Source organism: Cygnus olor, chromosome 2 (genome assembly GCF_009769625.2).
Source record: "Cygnus olor isolate bCygOlo1 chromosome 2, bCygOlo1.pri.v2, whole genome shotgun sequence".
Classification (NCBI taxonomy): domain Eukaryota; kingdom Metazoa; phylum Chordata; class Aves; order Anseriformes; family Anatidae; genus Cygnus; species Cygnus olor.
In genome coordinates, this window is record NC_049170.1 from 30,984,756 (window position 1) to 31,006,018 (window position 21,263).

The following is a 21,263-nucleotide window of genomic DNA, read 5'->3' on the forward strand; positions in this document are numbered from 1 at the left end:
CTTGTGACACCAAGCTTTGTGTCTGGTGATACATCCAGATTGTTCTGTCTTTTAGCATCTTTCTTGACCTGAGTACACAACATTTCAAAGCAGCATCAGGAGGACTACACTGAAATTGAAATAGTCTATCTCTACTTGCTTGCAAAGGCCAACCTTCAGGTCACCCTCTAGAGCCTATTTGTTCTTATACACAACTGGGAAGAAATGAATAAGTTGGCAAAGAAGGAGTTGGACAGCCTTTGAGACAGGGATTTCTGGAAGTCTTTTGTTTCTTTCTAAAGAGAGACTGGACTTCTGTAATTATATGGTTTTTATGTTTTGTAATGTTTACACACCGACAGGATGAGAACACAAAGAAATCTACATAAACAGAATAAACAAACAAACAAACAAAAAACCTTAAAGGCTGTTTCCATTTAAAATTACAAGCTATACCAATTAAGGGAGTTTGCAGTGCTGAACCATTCTGCAACACTGCCTGTCCAGGAGAAGAATCACGGTTAAACAATTGTAAAAGTTTTCAGTTTAAAAAAAAAAAAAAAAAAAAAGATTTTACACTCTTGACATGGTTGTTTTGGAGCTCCTAAAGGAGGGGGGAGCTGATATGATTTCATCCCTTCCCTTCCCATCACATCCCTTCCCATGCACTGCAGCTTGCTACACAGGCTCCAGCCTCACCCACTTCCCTGGAGTCCTGTGGGCCATGGGAGCTCTTTAGTCCTAAGAAGGAAAGATGGCCAGTAACAACACTGACGTGCTAGAGGAAGGGGCCTCCACTGCTTTACTGCTGGTCCAGTGGCAAGACCCTCTTATCCCTCATCAGCAGAGGAAAATCCCTTCCACATTAAGTACAATTATAGGCGAAAATTGGCTGCCAATTTTTGAAAATCTGTCCCTTTAAGTTTTAAGGGAGCTGGTTTCCTTTTCAATTTTAAATATATCTCACCCATATGGGAATAATACACAATCAAATCCAATATTTTTCCTACTGCCTAGCAGCTAAGTTATTTACTTGACTTTAACAAGACTTTTCTTTCCTCTTCCCAAGTTTGAGAGCAAGCACAAGCTGAGATGAGCTGTGCTGCTGTATGAGCAGGCAACCGCTTCCAACAATTTATTTGAAAAGAAGCAGATCTGTACGTTAGGTGGGAAAGGGAGAGACTTAGCGTAGGCGGGGGAAAGAGGGGAAAAAGTCAAGGTTTAAATTTTTGTTGTCGTAAATAGGCAGCTTGAAACATGGGAACAGAAAATAGGAAACTTTCAAAGACTGGACACACCTATTTCCTACTGCTGGAAAATTAAGACAGTTCCATAAGCTGCATCTCCCCTAAATTAAAAACAATGCACAAAGGGTGCTAAGTTAGCCATGCAGACGTAATGACTTTTAAAAAAATTCCACTTGTATGCTATGTAAATTTGCATGTGCAACCTGCATCTGTTCTTAAGAAATTACATTGAAGGCAAAACACAAAAGTTTTAGTTTTAATCCCTTTTTTCACAGATTGTAGAGACAATTTAGAATGTTTACTATTTACAACCTTATTCTCAGAAGACACAGGTAGAGTATTCATGCCTTCCAAAATGTAATCTTATACATCTGGCCAGCAAACATCTGGATATTTATCTTCACTCATCATTTCCTTCGGTAAGTCCAAAAACTGTCAGTTATTTCAGCTGAGATTCAACCCAGGGGAGTACAAAAAAAAGTTACATCCTTCTTTTGTCCAGGTTTTATAAACTGCTTTTTACCTTTTTCCCTGGGATATCAGTAAGTATAAAAATAAGCAGTCTGGATTCTTTTGACTGTAGCTTTTATTCTGTGTATATGTACTTCTATAGCCACAGGGAGCATACATATGCAATTGTATTTATTACATAGTCATATTTGCAATGTATGCAAAATCTCCTACATCTTAAAACAGACTTTAAAAGTGTTCTATATTTTACAAAGAATGGAGAGAGTAAAATCCAGAAGAAACTACTCAAGGGACAGGTAGGAATTGATTTGTGAATAAACTATATAGCAAATATTATTCCAATCAACTGTTCACATTTGGGATAGTTACAAAACAGGAAATGTGAGTATCAATTTTCTAAAAAAAGAGAAGCTGTTTTATGAAAATCGTCTTCCTGTGCCGTCCTTCTCCCATCCTACAGAGGTAGAATGAAAGTCATCTCCTTTGCGAAACACTTTGCAGTTTAACTACGAAAAAGCCACTGTAAGAGATTTAAATGCTATTAGCAAACACACATATTTAACAAAACAAAATATAGATCAATCATTTCAGAGGCTATCTTTCCTAAATGACTGTAGTTTTTCTTACTATTCAGTAATTTAAATCTATATCTGACTTCCAGTTTTCCATATCATAATCCTATTATCCAGACTGAAATTACTTTGCAAAATGTTTTGGACAAAAAATAAAGAATTCAGACTAGGCAATGAGTTTTTTGAAGTTTGTTCTTTATCTGAGGTTTCACTCACTTTTCCTTTGTTATTTCTTTGAACCAGCTTCTTGCTTTCCAATTTAACTCTGCTTAGTGAAATTGAAGTGCTTTTAAAATAGTGGTTAACTTAAAAAATATATCAATTTTTAAAGAAAAAAAATTCTTAAAATTCTATCATTTCATATGAGTTTATTTAATGTATATTGCGTGCATGTTGCACACTACCAATTGCCCCATAGGAATGTTGAAAATATTCCTGATTTGAATTTATTTTACCCATATGGCCAAGGGAAGCTGTTAATGACATAACAAGCTTACATACTTAACTGTACATTCTCCTTAATACATTTAGATTCACTTTTCAACTTTAAATCAACAAACAAAATACATAATTAACAAAACAGAATTTATAACAATAATAAAAAAAATTAATTTCACTTCAGAATGAGTTGGTAAGAGACCAGAAGATTTGAAAAGTGGGGAAGACTTAAGAGCCGTCTTTGACAAGTGTGCTTATTCTAGCCTCATATCACTCCTAGTTAATAAACAACTCATATACAGTTCTAAAAAACAAAACAAAACAAAACAAAAAAACAGAGGGCTATTTCCTATCAAAACCATATTAACCTAAAAGACAGTTCTGGGTAAAAAAACTCCTTTATTTTTATTTTTGTAACACCATAGATCACATTACTGTCCAAAGTAGGGTAAAAGAAACCAGCACCATAAGAAGGATGTATTTTGGATCTCAGCATCCATATGTGTTAATAGTGACTATAATTTAAAGGAAAATATAAAAGCATGTAAAATATAGGGTGCACATAAGAGCATATACTTTCCTCACACTACTGCTGAAAAAAAAAAAAAAACTGTCACAATTTAATAGACTTATTTAGAGTTGAAGAAAAACACAAAAATATCATTAATTTCTGAAATGATTCCTTATGAAAGCTTGTCACATGCAATAGTGTTATTACAACATAAGAATCTGTGCTTCACATTTTAGCAATAGCTTTGCCACTGCTGAATTTAGAACTATAAAATGGAGAGGTATGATCAGAATGACAGGGATGCTTGTGATATATATTCTCTTTATAGAAAGGAATTCTCCTTATTTTATTAAAGCTAAAAGTAACAAGGAAAAAATCTCATACATTTTTACAAGCTCTGGTGCCCTGGTTGCTCTGCATTGTTTCAAGCAAAGAATCCTACCAGCCAGATTTACTGATAGTCTATGTAGTGACTGCCACTTACATGTCCTCGTCAGTAAGGCTGAGCATGACGGTGCTATATCAGAAGAAAAGTTTCTTAAGAGTTTCTATAAAGTTAAAATAGCGATAGACCCAAGAGAGCAAGACCTCAGTCCACTTCTGGACCCTGCAAAACCTTACATTTCCTCACATGAACATAACAATACAATTTGATTATTCACAATTTTTGTTTGCCAGCAACAGTAAAGTAGAGGCCAACATCCAGTGTTAAAATCCAAGTGCTTTGCAAAATCCAACTATGAATATCATAACAGCTGAGTGATACTTATTTGGGGTATCTGCCTTTCATACAGTTTTTCATATGAGAACATTGTAGACATCCTTCTTGCAATGGGATGTTTGCGTTCTATCTAGAGTATGCCTTGTTTTTGTTGTTGTTTTTATTATTATTATTATTTATTTTATTTTATTTTACCTTTATTTTAAGGTAAAACAAGTAATTTACTTACAAAATATTTAGCCTTGATGAATTTATTTAGATTACCCAACCAATGAGATAACTTAATTGAGCAGTAGTATAGGTTGTTTAAATGTCTTTGGTTAGGAAACAAGTGATTAAAAAAAAAGGATTTAATGATAATTTTAGCTATTAAAAATAGAAAAAAGCAAAATTATCTTTAGCCTTTTTTTTCTGTTGTTGTTGAGTTATCCACCAGTATGCTATCAATTCAGATAATGTTTGATGTGGAAAAGATTGCTACCTTTGTACTCAAAAAACATTTTTGGAAGTTTAAATACTTTAATTAAGGCAATAAAGATACAATGAAGGAAACATACACCCAAAGAATATTGTCCAGATACACTAATGGTTTGTCTGCTCTAAACACACTTTAAATGTTAACTGCCAATCTTGAAATGTATAATAAAGTATTTTAAATGGTAAAGGCCTCACCAGATTTTTAGCAAGCAAGAACTATTACAGACATCAAGCTTCTAGAAATCTGAGTAATTAATGCTCCTGAAAAGAACATCTTACCATTTGGGGGTTAGGGTGGAATGCAGTTTTAGTCTGCTTAAAAAGTCATTTCAGAATTTTTACAGATAGTAAAATAAATAAGAAGAAAGAAAAAAAAAAAACACCCTTTACAAATAATCAAGCATTTATTCTTTGTAAGTAGTGTACATTAGTCAACAAAAAATAAGGGTGTCAATTAGCAATAGAAAATCCAAAATCTTTTTTTTTGATAGTTAATTCTGAAAAATCTAGGACAGATTACACATGCTTGGAAATATTTGTCAGTCACATCAGCCGAGACTATATATAATCAAAAACTTCTCTCTATAAACAGGCATAAAATGTTTTCCAATGTGTACCTGTTCATACTACTTAAGATATAGAAAACTTTGCATAAAGAACATATGTTCTTGAAACAAATGGAAATACTAGTATTTCTGGTACATCCCTGGTCTTAATACTGGCTGTTTTTAGCAATGCCCCACTAAGGAGCAGAAGGACATCCCCAAGCCCTCAGAGTGGCTCATTGCCCCAAGAGGAAAGCAGGGTCTGTTTCTGAGCTATGCCCCCCAACTACAGAATCACCTACACACCCCAGGGGCCACCTTACTTCCTCCCACAGGTAGACGGTGAAGAGTGACACAGGAATGCTCCAAAGCAAAGTTCTGCACAGTTTTAAAAGTGATTTTAAAGACATTTCAAAAGAGCCATTTGAAATTGCAAAGTACTACAGGTCTTCACAGTGCCTTTTAGCTAAAATGCAGCTTCAGAATGGGGATGCTGAGAGTTAGTATTCTACGTGTTTCTTTCTCCATTCTAAAACTATACAGACTGACAAACATTTTTACTAGCACAGCAGGAGAAACAATTTTTATATTTTTTTTTTTGTAACAGGAAAAACACAAGCATCAAAATGGGCCATCTGTTTTAACAATGCCTTTTATTTCTCTAGGATTATGCTTCTGCTTTAAATCTAACTGAAAAAAAAAAAAAGTTACCACTGATGCTGTTTGATAATTACATGATGTGTACTTTTGCTCTAAACCTAATTCCTTACAATCACATTTTCATATAAGAAATTTTAAAAAATGTTTTTATATTTGATACCTCTTATTGCCGATCTGCTGATTTCAGCGAATTGATCAAACACAGAAGGGGCATAAAAATGAACCTTGCCCCTCCTAGACTATCCAGAACAAAGCCTTCTAGCAAGTATGCAAAGATGCTGTATCAGAAATATACAGCTAGCATCTCCAAAGTCATTGCAACTGGTTTAGGGTAACAAGAAGGAAAAAAAAAAGTAAAAAAGAAAAAATAGGAAAAAAAAAAGTGTTTGGATGAGCCTAGACAAAATGATTTGTGTGCAACTAATTTAGGAAGTACATACTTGTTTCTGTCTAGGTTAGTAAGAAGTCTTTAACTGAAATAAGTAACATGACTTAAAATTAGATCTAGGGAAACAAGAATATATTTTATCTGGTGCGTTTTCACTTACTCTAAATATATGTTTTTAATGTAAAATACATATTGAACGTTTAAAGCAAGCAAAAATGTATGTTTGGAAGTTCAAGGAAAGCAGGTTCACTTATGTCTCTCTTCTTTTATAGTTTCTCTCCTCAGCTAATGAAGTTATCTGCTTGAATGTGGTTCTGTAACAACAGAGAGGTCAAATAGTATATAGAGAGCTATTCCAAACTTTTTTCCAGGTGAAACACCCTAAAAATAAAATCTACAAACTATTGCAGAAATACTTTCTTCTTTCCCACAATCACTACTTGCAAAAAGGTTCGATTCAAAGCTTTGATAATTCTCACTTGTATTTCTTAAGGTACTACAGAACCATAAAGTGTTATGCACTGTTTCATTGGTTTTCAGCAGCACACTTGGAAAACTATGTCAAACGAGCTGTTTCTCCACAGTGTTAGATACTTTCATCCTCATGTCTCCACTCTGAGACTACAAAGGGATTTTTTTCCCCTTTCAAAATACACATGCACAGACTAGAGGGCAGCACTAGCCAAGTTTATGAATGTGTGAAGTCAGCTGTCTTTCTGAATGGTCGACCCATACTAGTTTATAGCAAACTTTCTTCTCCCACTTCACCCTAAAATATACTGTTTTAAGGGATTCATGCTCAATGACACTTCTGTCTGGTTAGTTTAATAGTCAGGAGCATGACCATAATCGCAACAGCCATGTGTGCAACATATCAGTTTTTTCATTACAACTGCTCATTTAATCCACACATTGTACATAATTCCTTGAGGATCTCAGAAGACAGTCTTTTGTGAAGTGACTTGGAATTCATTTCAAGCTTCAGAAACTTTAGGTTTTACCACCCTAAAGAAAAGTTTAGGTGAAAAAGAACAGAGACTTTCCCTGTGGTTTAAATATTTAAGGATATTTATTTTACATTTTCTAGTGTTTTATTGTAAAAGCATGTTACCAACTTGCTTTTGTGCAAGCAGATCCAGAGCTTTTTCACCAGTCTGTGCACTCAGGGACAACTCCAGGCTCTGAGTATAGGAAAAAAATGAGATTGCACCCTCCAGACACCCATAGGTACCTCTTGTTAATGCATGTCTATATAGAGAGCCTTGACAAGGCTGATGTATTACCTAAATCCCCAAAGCAGGATTTCAGTGATACTTAAGAGGAGCATTAACTTTGTGCTGGACCCTTTCCCAGCCATAAGAAAAGATGGCTAACAAGGAAAATGGAGGAATACAGTTTCTTTTTCATTTTGTACCGGGGAGCTTGCCAGATCTCTTGATGGTGGAAGCTTGAGAAAAGATAAACAATGCTGAGAGAAGCTGGAATTACCACCTGAATTTTTGCTATAAAAATTATGTCATAACAGAGTCAGCTCACACTTTCATGAATAAATATTTCATTATATTTAAGATTAAAAGATACATGGTCTCTGACATCATCAAAACAAAAAAGCCTGTTTTTATTTTCATATCAAGGCCTAATTCATAACAGCCATAGACATCCATTTCTCCCAGTATCCTGTGGCCAAAAAATTAAAAAAAGCAATTACCATGTATTTACAGAAAACATGCAAGAATCATGGCAAGTGCGTTGTAACTTTGCTCAATGATACCTTTCCATCCTCCAAGAGCAAACAGCTTATATCTTCTTGGGTTAGATGTTGAACCCAGATAAACAAATTTAATGCCTCATCTATAGCAATGATCCATGTCCTACTCTCCACCTTGGAGCACAGCCAATATTCTAAAGAGCCAAAAATCACCAGTCAATCACTTCTTCTGCAGTCCAACCTGTCAGTGGATTTGTTATTACCATCACTCTTAATAACCTCTGGCATATAGCATGCTTAGAAAATCTATTCACCTGTAAACTTCTTATGGATATTCAGAAATGAAAATTAAGCAAAAATAATCCAGTAGATTTCCTCTCGTTCCCATCTTCTAAACTTCACAGAGATTATGGAAATTTTTCTCTTATTTTCTCAACTTTTAAAGCAGAACAGGAAGGAGCTTGTGATATCTGCATGTGCCGCAACAAATTTAACAGCCTAAATAAATCAACTTCACCCCAGATCAGGACATTACTCTTGCCAATATACAAGAAATCAGTCTTTCAGACAACAGGAACTTATTATGAACAATAACAACCTGAAAACAATACAAGCAGGCTTCTGTAATTTTACAGGACCTTAGACCACTACATGTCAGGAAACTTGATTGCAGCTGAAGTTTTTCAGGTGAACCTTTCTTAAACCAAAATATACACTTAATTGACAGAATAAGTGTCATCATTTGGTTTGATTGACTCTGTCTTTTACAAACGTATTACTCACTCTGAAAATGTTAGGATACATGATAAAGGAGCACCTCTTATTTCTGAGAAGTAAAAGAAATGTAAAAGATGTGGTTGCAAAAATAAGCATATAGAAATAACAAATGATGATATTTACAGTGGAGTAGGAAGGCAGCGGATGAATCATAATCACATGAACTCTCTATTTATTTTTAATTCATGTTATCCTGTCTGCAGGTATTAGACTAGCAACAATCAGAAGACAGAACAAAAAATATGAAAACCAGCTATTGCTTTTGCTATTTTTGTGAGGCTTGCAGAGTCAGCAATTTAATATCTTTCTCTCCCAAGCCTGTTTAAATCATAAGAAAAAACAGCTACCAAAATGGCAAAAAATGTTTTCTCTAAAATTCACAAGAAGAGAACACTTTTCTCTTAATCACTGGGTACCAATTCCCCTTGCAATCAACACAAGCTGTGACAAGAAAAAGAGCAGAGCTTCATTCAGTCACTTGACAGTTCCCCAAGGAGTTTTTTTGGTTGTTGTTGTGGGTTTTTTTTGTTGTTTGTTTTTGTTTTGTTTTTAATCTTTCATTGGGTGGAATTAAATTTGTTTCATTCTGGATAATCAATATAACTCTGAATTGCTAGTCAGGTAAACAGTGGCATTTTGCCAGGACAAGCTTGAAAAAAACACTACCCTTGTCCCCCCAATGAAGCCTTTGACATGTAAAAGAACATGCTCATTTATTGCATTTCTAGAGGAATACAGGTTTTTCTGAAAAAAAAAAAACTTGTTGTTTCTGACCATGTTCTCAGTAACAAAAGTCAGACATCATTTTACTATAATGAATTTCCCATAAAACTAAAGTCCTTTAAATCCAAAATTATTTCAATATACTATCAATTCTTAATATAAAATATACTTAACAAGTCCATTCTGATATACTGACTTCAGATAAGCACATTATAAAATGCAGATGGAAAGGAGCACTTCAAAGGCAGGAATGGGTCAGATAAATAAAGATAGTATGATCATATGATTCCAATATACCCTCCAAAAAATGAGTGGTAAATGTAAATGCTGAAAAGATTTTAAGCCCTGCTGTCTTTTCCTTTAACAAGCTTGAAAGTTCAAACTCATCTTTTCATTTAATAGCAAACATACCATTGCACTAGTGTCCAATGTGCTTACATATTAGTATTATTGCTGAAGACTATGTGTATAACTAACTGAAAGAATAGGACTGGATTTTATTGTCACCTCTTCCCATTATTTTGACAGCATGAATCACGAACATTGCCTGCCCTTATTTATCCACAAACGGATCACTCTGTTTCCTGATGAGATGAGGTACCTGTCTCTGCACTACTGACACAGAAAATCCTTCTCTGCTCTTCCCAAAGTCTCCAGTTACCCCACAGATTCTGCACCAGCAAATCTGGCTTATGCTGTCTCTGTCCTTGACCACTGGGCAGTTCCTGCCCCATAGCTAAGTTGACCCCATGATGACTGAACCAAGTTGTTGGTTCTCATTGTTAAAAGAGAAACCCAACATGACCCGCCCCCCCTTTTTTTTTTTTTAATGAACTATTTTTTCAGTGATTTTATTTATATAGTCACCTCACAGAAAGTTTTTCAGAACTGGCTGGGTATGGTAGGGAAGAACAGCCAGAAATTTCTGCAGGCAGCTCTGCTGCTGAAAAAAAATTCTCTATGAGACCGTAAGCAAAGATGTCTACTGGGAGAAGAGGTAGAAGCTATGTAAGTCATGTGTAAATAAAGCAAAGAGAAATCCACATTCTCATCTCCTGCCTTGCTGAACTTTTGAAAGTTAAAGCTTCCAATTCTTGGAAATCTTAAAAAGAAATCCCCCTCAGCATCCTCAGTTGAGACATTTTGCTACAGATCCGAGGCACAGCCTTTTGAGGGGCAAAATCAAAATGAGTGTTTAGAGTTTCTCCTCTGTCTGCCAACCCTTCAGAACCTGGTGTTGGCCAAATGGTCAGTCCTGTGGGTTGGAAGAATCTGAAGAGCTCAAAGACTGTTTCTCCAGAATATGCCCAATTTATTTCTCACCCACCATAAATAAACAGAGAAATATTAAGAGGCAGGCCGTTAACTCAAAACTGTATGTAGCAGCTGGGGAATCCAGCTAGGATATACTTATCAGCTGAGGTCTATTTTACACGCTCCGCACATACCTCGAAGCATCAGCTGATATTGGCTCAGCCTGTTGCTGACAGGGACCCTGTCACGTATGCCTCACGGCGGCTGGAAGACGCCAGCGGACAATGGGCGAGCACGGCTGACACGGGCCGCCTCGGGCCTGGCAGAACAATGCAGCTGCTGCTGAGGTTGGCCCAGCTGAAGGAAACTCACTTCTCCCAGGTTGTCTGAGGGGAGGGACACTGAAGCAATGGAAATTCCCCAGCAGTAAAGGAGAACAAAAGAAGAGGTGTTGGAATCTGCTGTTAAAAAGAGAGAGGCTCTCTGAACCTGCTGGCTGCCAAACCCAGAGAACTTCTCCCGGGGCCTGAAAACAGAGAGAAGGGTCCCCAAACTGACCACAAAATCCACTGCTCAGCACCAGTGCATCCATTAGTGACAGCTCCCTTGTTTTTGCATGGATCTGGAAGTCTCTAGATTTCCTCCCCTGATTAAAAGGTGTGGCTGCTTAAGAAATTAGTTTACAGAGCCTCTAAATTCCTTACTGCCGCTGTCATATGTCTGCAACAGGAGTATCGGCAAAGCCAGAGCTCGGGAAGGGGTGTGCTCCACCACGGCTGGGGCTCTGCACTGCCCTGGGACCAGAGAATCCTGCTTTTTAGCAGGAATAACTCTGCAAGGACTCTGCACCTGGAGAGGAAGCTTGAGGAGTAATCCATATATGCTAGATTAAAATATCTGTTAAAAATCCCCTAAACCCACGCATATCCTCCTTGTCCCTGTCCCCCCCCAAAAAAAAGGAAAGGAAAGGAAAGGAAAGGAAAGGAAAGGAAAGGAAAGGAAAGGAAAGGAAAGGAAAGGAAAGGAAAGGAAAGGAAAGGAAAGGAAAGGAAAAGGAAAAGGAAAGGAAAAGGAAAGGAAAGGAAAGGAAAGGAAAGGAAAGGAAAGGAAAGGAAAGGAAACCTGTTATTTTACAGCTTACTTTCTTCAGTAGTATCACCACAAGCAGTGTTTTTTTTATTGAAACAAAGGGAAAAGTTACGGTGATATATAAATTCACTAAAACACCAAGAGAAAAAGCAGTGGCTAACTAAGCATTCCCATTGACTGCCATGGCTTTTGGATCAGGCCCAGAAGAATGCTTGAATAAGTGGTGAAACATTTCATTTTCTAACTTTTTAGTGGCTACTGCAAACAATGGAAAATACAAGCACATACTTAGAATAACTCTATCCTTTAAAAAAATGAGATCACACCTAAAAATACTTCCTCTTGTTGCTGTATAACTTCAGTTTATGATAATAGCTATTACACATATATAAGTGAAGAGGAAAAGAGAGATTCCCAAGTACTGGGTAAAAACATGAAACTGTATATTAGGGTTTCTACTACAGTAGAAAGAAGTACTACAGAAAGAAGTTTCTACTTTCAGCCTATTCTTTCAAATAGCAAAACAAACAGTCCACTTATTGGATGGACAACACAAAAATAAGATAGTAAGTAGACAGGAGTTTGTGTTATCAAATAATTGCTTAGAGATAGGAAAAGCTATGCGATGATGATGCTTTGTAACAAAATTATTTTGAGTACTAACAGCCTGAAAATGCATCTGAATTTAAGTTCTTCATTTTGAAACAATTAGTGTTATTATTTACATCCCCACACATAAGTCCACACAGCTTGAATTTCCTGGGATATACATATGCTATTAATTTCTAACTTAGCTCTGGGATCCAAGCCTGAATCACCAGGCCCTGTTATTTTCTCGTTCAAGGGTATGTTTGTCCACTTGTAGTAGAGATTGTTCCAGTGCCTCCACTTCTCAAATCGCAGAGGTATTTTCCAGTAAACTACATTTTGCATTTTAAAAGCATCTCCTACATTCAAATTCTCCTTTCCAACTTCTGAAGCAGTCGACTTTTGCAGCTGTGTTGCCCTGTTACAGATTTCATCGCTTGACCAGAAATAAGGCTGTCGGTTAAGCTAAAACGTTCATTTTAAGTGATATTCTATAATGTTGCATCAGTTCCCTGCTGAGCAGCACATACCTGACAGCGAGAAACATTTCTGCAACCTCCAGAAGACTAAATTAATGTTTACAGAACAGCTCAGTGCTGACCTTCTTAAGACACAAACAACATTTTGTTATGCGGTTTCCACAACTTCACTACATACTGAGAGAATTGTTTTGGATTTTAATTCTAAAACGGCCAGAGTGATTCATTTCAAAGCGCACGGTCCCAATGTTCCTCTCAAAATATAGAAAAGCAGATGAGAGTGAATTCAGAATTGCTGTAGGAACAGAAAAACATGGAACTGCTTTAGAAAACATGGAGCTGATCCTGCTCCTTTCTCTGGCAGTGGGAATTTTACCACTGAATCTGGTGAAAGTAGAGCCAGGCTACTGATTTTCTAACACTTTCAGGTAATTATTTTTTTACTTAAAAATGCAGGAATATCCTCCCACCTTGGTCCAGTTCTCAGCCTGAAGTTGCAGCCTTGCCAGCACTGTTAATGTCATTGTTTTTGAAGCATATTCCCAGTGTCTCGCACGCCCACGCAGGGCTCCCAGCTCCCGGCTGCGATGTCCCCCCAGCACATTGTTCCAGCTCCCCATAACTTCCTCACCTCCCACCATGTCCCCCCCGTGAGCCCCGTCCCCTCACACCATTGTTGTCCCCCTGCACCCACCCTGTATTGTTCTTCCCACCCGGGAGGGACCCTTCCTACCTCCCACTCCCCCCAGAAGCTCACGCTCATTTCTCACCCACTTCCACGTACTCCACTGACCTATTGGCATCAAAATGTTTTCCCTTTTCAAAAGTGCGTTACATAAAGTTTTGTTACTAGATTTTACAGCTTTTGTGGGCTGTGGGCACACTGCCTTGAGAAGCCCCGTCCAAAGTCTCTTAAAGAGATACTTATTTCGTTGCTACAGACTTTAGATCAGATCCAAAATTAGGAGTGATACAAAGCATTGTTGCATCTGTGCGCAGAATACAAATGGCTATAGCAAAAATGTGTTGTCAGTAAGAGGAATATATAATGGATAAACAGAGAGATCGATATTATTACATCTTCACAATATACATGAATAGAAGTAACTGGCATGATTTACATGGCCTCCACTGTTACACTAAATAACAGTTGAATCCCTTCTAAACTCTACATTTTCATATATACGAGCAAGTACGGTTAAAAATGTACTTCTTTTTTAAAAAAAAAAAAAAATGATCACCTTTAAGTCAAGTGTTAATTGCAGACAATTTCTAAAATACCTTATAAATATAAGTGCATATATATATATATGTATAAAATGCATGTGTATTTATACCTATACATATAAAGTGCAGAACCACTTTCATTCATTTGTCAGTTTAACAATGATTGAATGTTAAATATATGTACACAGAAGCAGAGGAAGTTAGCCAGATGTCCTGTCATTATTTTGGCCACCTTGCTTTTTATTCCCCTCCATTTTGTATGAAGCTGTATTTTCCATACAGGCACAAAAGGATACTATGCCATACAAATTTCATTTATTTATCATTTTTTCTGTGATACATTTCTTTTTCTGTGGTGCTACTAGCCAAGAGATACTCCTTTTTTCTTTTTCTTTTTTTTTTTCACAAAACTATATCTATTGCATAAAAGTGTGATGTACAGACTTTTTTCCATACTTAAAGTACAAGTGAATCTCTGCTAAACTTTGGAAAGAGAGCACCTAAATTAGATTAAGTATAGAAATGAAAATAAATACCTCACTTGATTCATAAATAATTAACACATTTTGTATTTTAATACAGGAAAAACTCTAACTCTTACCATGACTTATGCGGTGAAACCAGTAGTATACGAAGTCCACTCCCAGGAATGTCAAATACCATGTCCATGGCGAATCCCAGGGCAGTTCAAAGAGTCTGTAGTTATTCCATACATAGATATAACTAATTAAGTCGACACTTCTGAATAAAACACTGAAATGGAGAGACAGAGAGTGTTATCAATAATTTTGTCAACTGCAATTACAGAACTGTTTTACTGTATATTTACTATTGGGAGTCTTTTTGTAAAGCATATAAACAGTGCCCAAGTTCCACAATCTTTGTCAAGTAATACCACTGTTAACTTCAGTAGTACCATTGCTTCAGGTCAGTGAAGTTTCTAAGATCAGCCACTCACCACCTGCATTTTGGTATTAGGTATGCTGAAACCCTTAGGCAGTCTGTGCTGTGCAGTGTTCCTGTTCTCACAGGTCTGGAGAAAACCCATCCTTACTAACTTGCAAGTTAGAAGTGAAGTGTAGTGGCAATCATTCTCAAAAACTAACTGTAATGTAGTGTAAAATAAGTAAGGTAAAATACTTTTACAATAATATTGTAAATATGATGAAGTTAGGTATGGGACTGAGGATGAGTAAGAGAAGTTGTTACAGTTTAAGCTCAGTATCACTTGAAGGGAGAGACTTCCTCCTCTCCAGTTCCCTAGGGATAGTTTCCTGTCTGGTTAGTCAGCTGAGTTCAGCATCCAGTGGGATTTAATACCAGGACTGTCACAAGGAAGGCATGGGAGCCCATATTCAGGATGCCATGTGTCTGTCCATGTCTGCTCATTTTTTAATTCTGTGACGCTTCTCAGTGATGCTTCTTCCCAATTCTTGTTTCACCACCACGCCCCCCCTGCCCCGCCCCCTTTTTCAGCTTGATTATTTTTGATACAGATGATTTCAGTGATTTAGTTTACAGCACAGCCCCCAAAATACTTGAACCTGCAAGACTAAAGGAGGACATATTATACTCCTTCTCCTCCAAAACCTTGTTTCACACACATGAAAAAATTCAGATACACCTACTAGTAACGCAGAATTGTGAGAATTGTGTTGTATGTCCCTGAAAATAGTCTGGCCATGCACTGTCTTTTTTTGGGTAGCTGCACTGAAACATTAGGGAACCCCAGAAAATGTCACTGCTTCAGCTTATGAACCATCCCCCATGCTCTCACTGAACTTTTTGGTCACCTCACCTTCGTATTTTTGCAGAAACATCCATGCAGTACTTTTATGATTCCAGCATTAGCACTTTTTCCCATAATGGTATTTTGAATGATATTAGAAGGAAACATTTTGAGAGTCTGTGATGATAGTTTCTCTATTAATGAGGAACAAAGTCAGTTGAAAATCCCAAGTTCCGAATACTAGGTAACAAGCAGAACATTACCACACCCACCATATTATCCTAAAAAGCTGAAGCCTTACAAGGAGTTGTTGCTTGGGAAGACAAGAACTAACATTTTCCCCATAGCTAGCTGCCACATCTTACCTGCAACTACCTCATTCCTACATGTACTACAAACATCCCAGTTTATCTCAGACAACAAAAACAAAACACAACAAAACCGACACAGTTTCATTTTGGTAGCTGGCAGATGAAGAATTTCTCTCGAGTTGCAAAGGCAGGTGTATCTGCCACTTCAAAAACAACTGAGCTATGCCCAGAAGTTGGGCCATACACACCTGGAACATGTTTAATTTTCATAAGAGCTGTGTTCTAGAAATATTTTTAAAGAAGATTATATGTGTCCAACCAGATTTTTGCAATTCACCTCATGAGGCATCTGTAAAGTTTAGTATAAATTCTCAAGCACTTTCACAACAGGTCAGAAGGGAGCTGATATTATTCAAACACAAAGAAATGGGCATTTCTTAACATCTTTTCAATGACCAGGAAATTTAAAACACCTTTTGCAACATATAGTATCAGTTATTATTAGGTACTGTTTTCTTACTTTATTCTTTTGCTTTTATTAACATATAATGCCTTTGCAGTACATCCAAAGATATGTGGACGGGTACATTTCCTCCATTTTTGATCAGCTTTTTGTATTTCACCCTAGAGTCTTTTCTTTTTTTTTTTTTTTTTCCACAAGCTAAGGCCAAGGTGTAAAACTTGAGCTAACCTCACAACACATTTTTTATATGTACAATTTGCTGTAGAAGTCAGAATTTGCTTATTTTTCCTTCATGCTTGAATCACAATTCTACAATACATAACGCTAGCTGATTACTGTAATTAATTTGGAGTAATCCATCATATCACTATGCAATGCTGGAGAAAGAAGAGTTGCTTAGCTAAGTATTTAAAAAAAAATTTACAGTGTGATAGATAGGAAAGTCCAGAGCTTGCATTCAATTAGATTCTGAAAGTTCACTTGGAGTTTTAAAGGTTTATATTGCCCCTTTTTTCTCCCTCAAGCTACATTTTCACTTCTTGAAAACACTGAAGAGAACTTAAGAAAACTTTTTCCTCATTTAAAAGTAAGTTTTTAACCATAAATATGACAGAAGCAGATAGGTAGGACTTTTGTCATCAAGCCCAATCCTCTGCATAAGGAGTGATAAATCCTAGAACACACATACAGCATAGAAAGCCTTATTATATACATTACATAGATGTATCTTGGATTTTGAATATTTCTGCTGAAAAAAAATTCTTATTATGTGCAAAGAATGCACTTTTGCAACTGTTTTGACTGGGGGAGGGTTTTCATCTCTCTGTTTTTAAAAATCATACATATTTTACTTAAAGGTGATTTTTTTATTTTTTTTTAAATAAACCATTTCCCCCTTCTCCTTCCACTGAGTCAGATTATCACTTCCTCTAATTAAAAAAGTCCAAGAAGGAAATTCTGGGAGATGAACTCTCCATGTGGACATGAAGATCTACTTACAGTAGATCCCAATGGAATAATGAAAGATGGAAAAGGTGAAGAAAACTCAACTAGATGAACACACAGCTGACCCCTTGCAAAGAATACCAGATCCTGTTTTGCTTCCTCCACCTCACAGATCAACCTTAGAACCTGAAATTAGTTTTCAGGAAAACTCTTCCATGGTCCCCAGGACAGTTTCCAAAAGTGAAAAGGATCAGGGAACAATAGGTGTTGTCTCTCCTCTGAACATGGAGGAAGAGTTGTGTGTTGAAAGTGAAAACCCCAAGGAAACAACACAGGCTCTCGCCACTGCTGCAGGCACCCCCTCGCATCACACTGGGACTCAGCCTGGGGCCCCTGAGCTAAAAACACAACTCTACAGCTGGACCTACAAAACGTCAGCTCTCAAGAGCTGTAACAGACTTGCATCCTTGGAGGTCAGACACAGGAGGAAACACGTTAAGACACCCCGGTCACAAGGTTATATTATCATTAAAAATAGTGAGATATTACAAATACATTGTTTCCCTGGGTTAAACAAATTCAGTTGTCCCAGCCTGATTCATACTACATCAATGTAAAATTTCAAAATGTTGAACAAAGGCAGTTTCTACTCTGTAATTGGAAATTATTCAGGCCATATATGTAACAGCAGGATACATGAATAATTAAATGCTCTGTAAGCCTTTGTTTCAGAGTGGAAAGTATAAGGATTTCCATTTCCAATGACACTCAGAAAGCTTTCTTTTCCAGATGAAAAACTAGCTCCAGTCACAATTGAAATAAACATTTTGATAACAAGAATTCAGTAAAGAGCAGAAGGGGGAAGGAGGTAGAGGAGCCTTGAGAAAACGTCCATTTGCAAAACAAAGCAAACCTTCCTGCAACTGAAATCCCCTTGTATTTCCTGTACAGGTGCCAGGTCTTGAACAGACACCCAATTTATTACTTTGTCAGCTGACTTATTAGGGTTGACACAAATCAAGCTGAAATACGCCTGACATACTGCAGTCAAGGCTTTTTTCACGCTTTAGCTCAAAGCCAAACTTTCCACAAGGTGGAGGGAAGGGGAGAGAGAGCTGTGGGAGTTCTATTCCCTGTTTTCTATCATCAAGATGAATATGATCCTCTCCCATTCTTAATATGCAAAACCAGTCATGAAATAACCCAAGGCTAAAAAATAATTCACCAAAATGATACAGCTGGGAAATGATTATCAAGCTCTGGAAAGCCCTTGATTACAGGAAATAGCACCTACATTTTGAGAAAATATTCCCACCAGACACAAAAGCTGAATCAAAGCCTCTCCTCTTCCTCAGTATGGCTTTATTCTCTGGCATTTTAGTCTAAATAATGCAGTTCCCACTTCTCCTCAAGAAGAAAAAAAAAAAAAAAACTACCAATGCAAAAAGAAATAAAATAGAGGTGAGTTTGGTATCCCTAGCTGTATTAGGTGCAGTATTACATAAGATTTCATCTGACAGAGCAGACCTTTTCTTCACCAGACCTGTTCCAGCAATCAATTAAAAATCTGATATTAAATCCTTAAATATTTTCATGAGGAGTTCCACTCCCTTTAGTAATAAAACCCATGGTAATAATACCTCTTGCCCTAAATTTATATGCACTCCTTTGTTAAATTTAATTACAAATTATCTTTAAAAGATTTCAAATACTAGTTTAAATCCTTCAGTACAGCTGAGTTTCTGTCATTGTAGCTTACTCTTCTACCTTTATAAGAATGGAAGTTTCATTTCTTTAGACCTATTTACACCTTCCCAGCACACTGAGCAGCAAATTGTGTTCTAGTAAATTCAGGATGTGCAATCTTGGGAGATTCTAGAACATTCGGTGAGGGAACAGACCTGAATTTTTAATATTTGTTTAAATAACAACATACAAGTGTAATACAAATGCTTACTTAGTACATTTTTTCAATAAAGGATCTGATTTTGATCTGTCTTACAGAATAGTGACTGTTCCACTGAAGTCAGCAAATTTGCATTAAGGTTTGAGTTAGATTAGTAGAAAACTTATTATATTCTCAAAGGTCATGTATAAGCAGAAGTTATGAGGAGAGGGAAAGGGTTATTCAATTCAACCCTGTTTTGTTCTAAAATTATCTAGAACAAAGGAAGTGATAACAGATGACTGTTCCAATAGTCTGTAAAAATATAGTGAAATAGCTTCAATGACACATCATAGCACATTAAATGATGAAATCAGAAGAAATATTTGCATGAGATTTTCTAGTGATCAACTTTTGTAATACTTCTAAACTTCTATAGCCATAGTTTGCCTTTGTCCATGATATATGCAGTGGTGCAAGTCTGTTATTTTCAGTTCTGTAACACTAATTTACAGAATCGTAAAGAGAGATTTTTCCCTGATTTCCATAACTTCAAAGTGTTGTCCCAGCAAACTATATTGGCCAGCTTTAAAAATGCTACCCCTGTGCTCCATCTAGTGGAATCCTGATTTAAACTTACTATATCTTTTAGCAGATAAGTACTTTAGTCAGAAGAGTACTCTAGACAGTTTAGAGTTAGAGGGCTGAAAAAAAAATAAAAAAAAAATCATCAGTTTTCATGCATTTATCTTAGTGAAAAATACAGAAATACAGAATAAAATATATGCAATATTTAATGGGTTTGGGAAATTGGTATATTTTGTGAGCCTCTGATTATCGAACTTAATTAATAACATATTTTTAATAAGGGTAAACTCAGTTAACAGTCTGTACTTTCACATAAGAGCACAAATGTATCTGAGAACAAATGTTAACAGCTTGTTTCTGTTTCTAGAGACACAGCAGGTGTGAAACTGGGCTCTGAGATTCACAAATTTGCTGAGACATTTACTGGGTCCAGTGTCTAGAAAATAAGTAACGATGCAACACTGAAGATGTAGATAAATATGAATTCTGCAAACAGCTGTCTCAACGTAAGAGGTTAGAACCTAAAAGAGTAATTGGCTTTCTGACAGGCTTGTGTGAAACATGGAAAGCTCTTGAACATTATAGTAGGGACTACCAGTTGTTTCAGACAATTAGTTTGAGAACATCCTGACTCTCCCAAGTCTGTCTCCTAAATTCTGCTCTTTAATGTTTGGTAGCTTATACATCATTTCATTAGAAACTCCAGAGTTCTAAATTCTGGCTCAGAGCTTTCTTTAGTCATCACCAAAAAGTAGCACAGTACACACGCCAGGCTGTCCACAGCTGCTAGTTGGTACTCCTGTGTTGTGCCAGCAGTGCTGCTCACACAGGTGCTCTCCAGCATGTTTCAAACAAAATGAACCAAGTCTGCAAAGTTCTGCATTTTAAACCCTTGAAGGTAATGCTGCTGATATAGCCAGGGGAGGACTCACCACTGACAAGAGGTGAGATAGTAACAGCGGAGCAGGGAGGTGGCAACGAGCAGGCAGGAAGCTTTAACATCTTTTATGGGCACAGCTAGATTTGAATTTGTCCAAAGCCACAGTATAGCTTATACTAAATTTATAAAGCTGTGTTAAATTGATTCACCAAGATGACAGCATTAAGCAAGATGATAGGATTAATTAACCTAGCCTTTACTGATTTGGTCCCACTCAATTCACTGATGATGAAACAGCTCAACAAAAAAGGGAATTAGACCAAAGATCATTCATGCAGACAGTCCCTGTCACGAGCTTGACTAAATTAAGTTAGAGAATTCCCTTCCAGAGTCAGGTTTGCCTGCTGAAAGCACTGCCAGCTCCAGTGCGCAGCACTACCTGCTTTCTGAAGCTGTTTATCCTACTCTGACTGCTTTACCTACGGAGAATTAGTGACTTATTTCTAAACCTGTTCTTCTGACAGAGCTGTGAGGGCTGTGACCTTTGTCAAAATGTGGAAACAATTACCAGAGTATATTGGACAGTGCAGTCAGGAGGATATTCTTAC

The 21,263-nt window shown here is 36.8% G+C and overlaps 1 protein-coding gene across 3 annotated transcripts in view; it reads right to left on the reverse strand.

Moving 5' to 3' along the window:
• Positions 1 to 21,263, reverse strand: part of AGMO (alkylglycerol monooxygenase) — a 196,893-nt gene that overhangs the window by 164,251 nt on the left and 11,379 nt on the right. For all 3 annotated transcript variants that reach the window (XM_040548950.1, XM_040548951.1, XM_040548952.1), the window contains exon 3: positions 14,456 to 14,607. In XM_040548950.1, the coding sequence (XP_040404884.1) occupies positions 14,456 to 14,607 (152 nt within the window). The remainder of the gene's footprint in view (positions 1 to 14,455; positions 14,608 to 21,263) is intronic.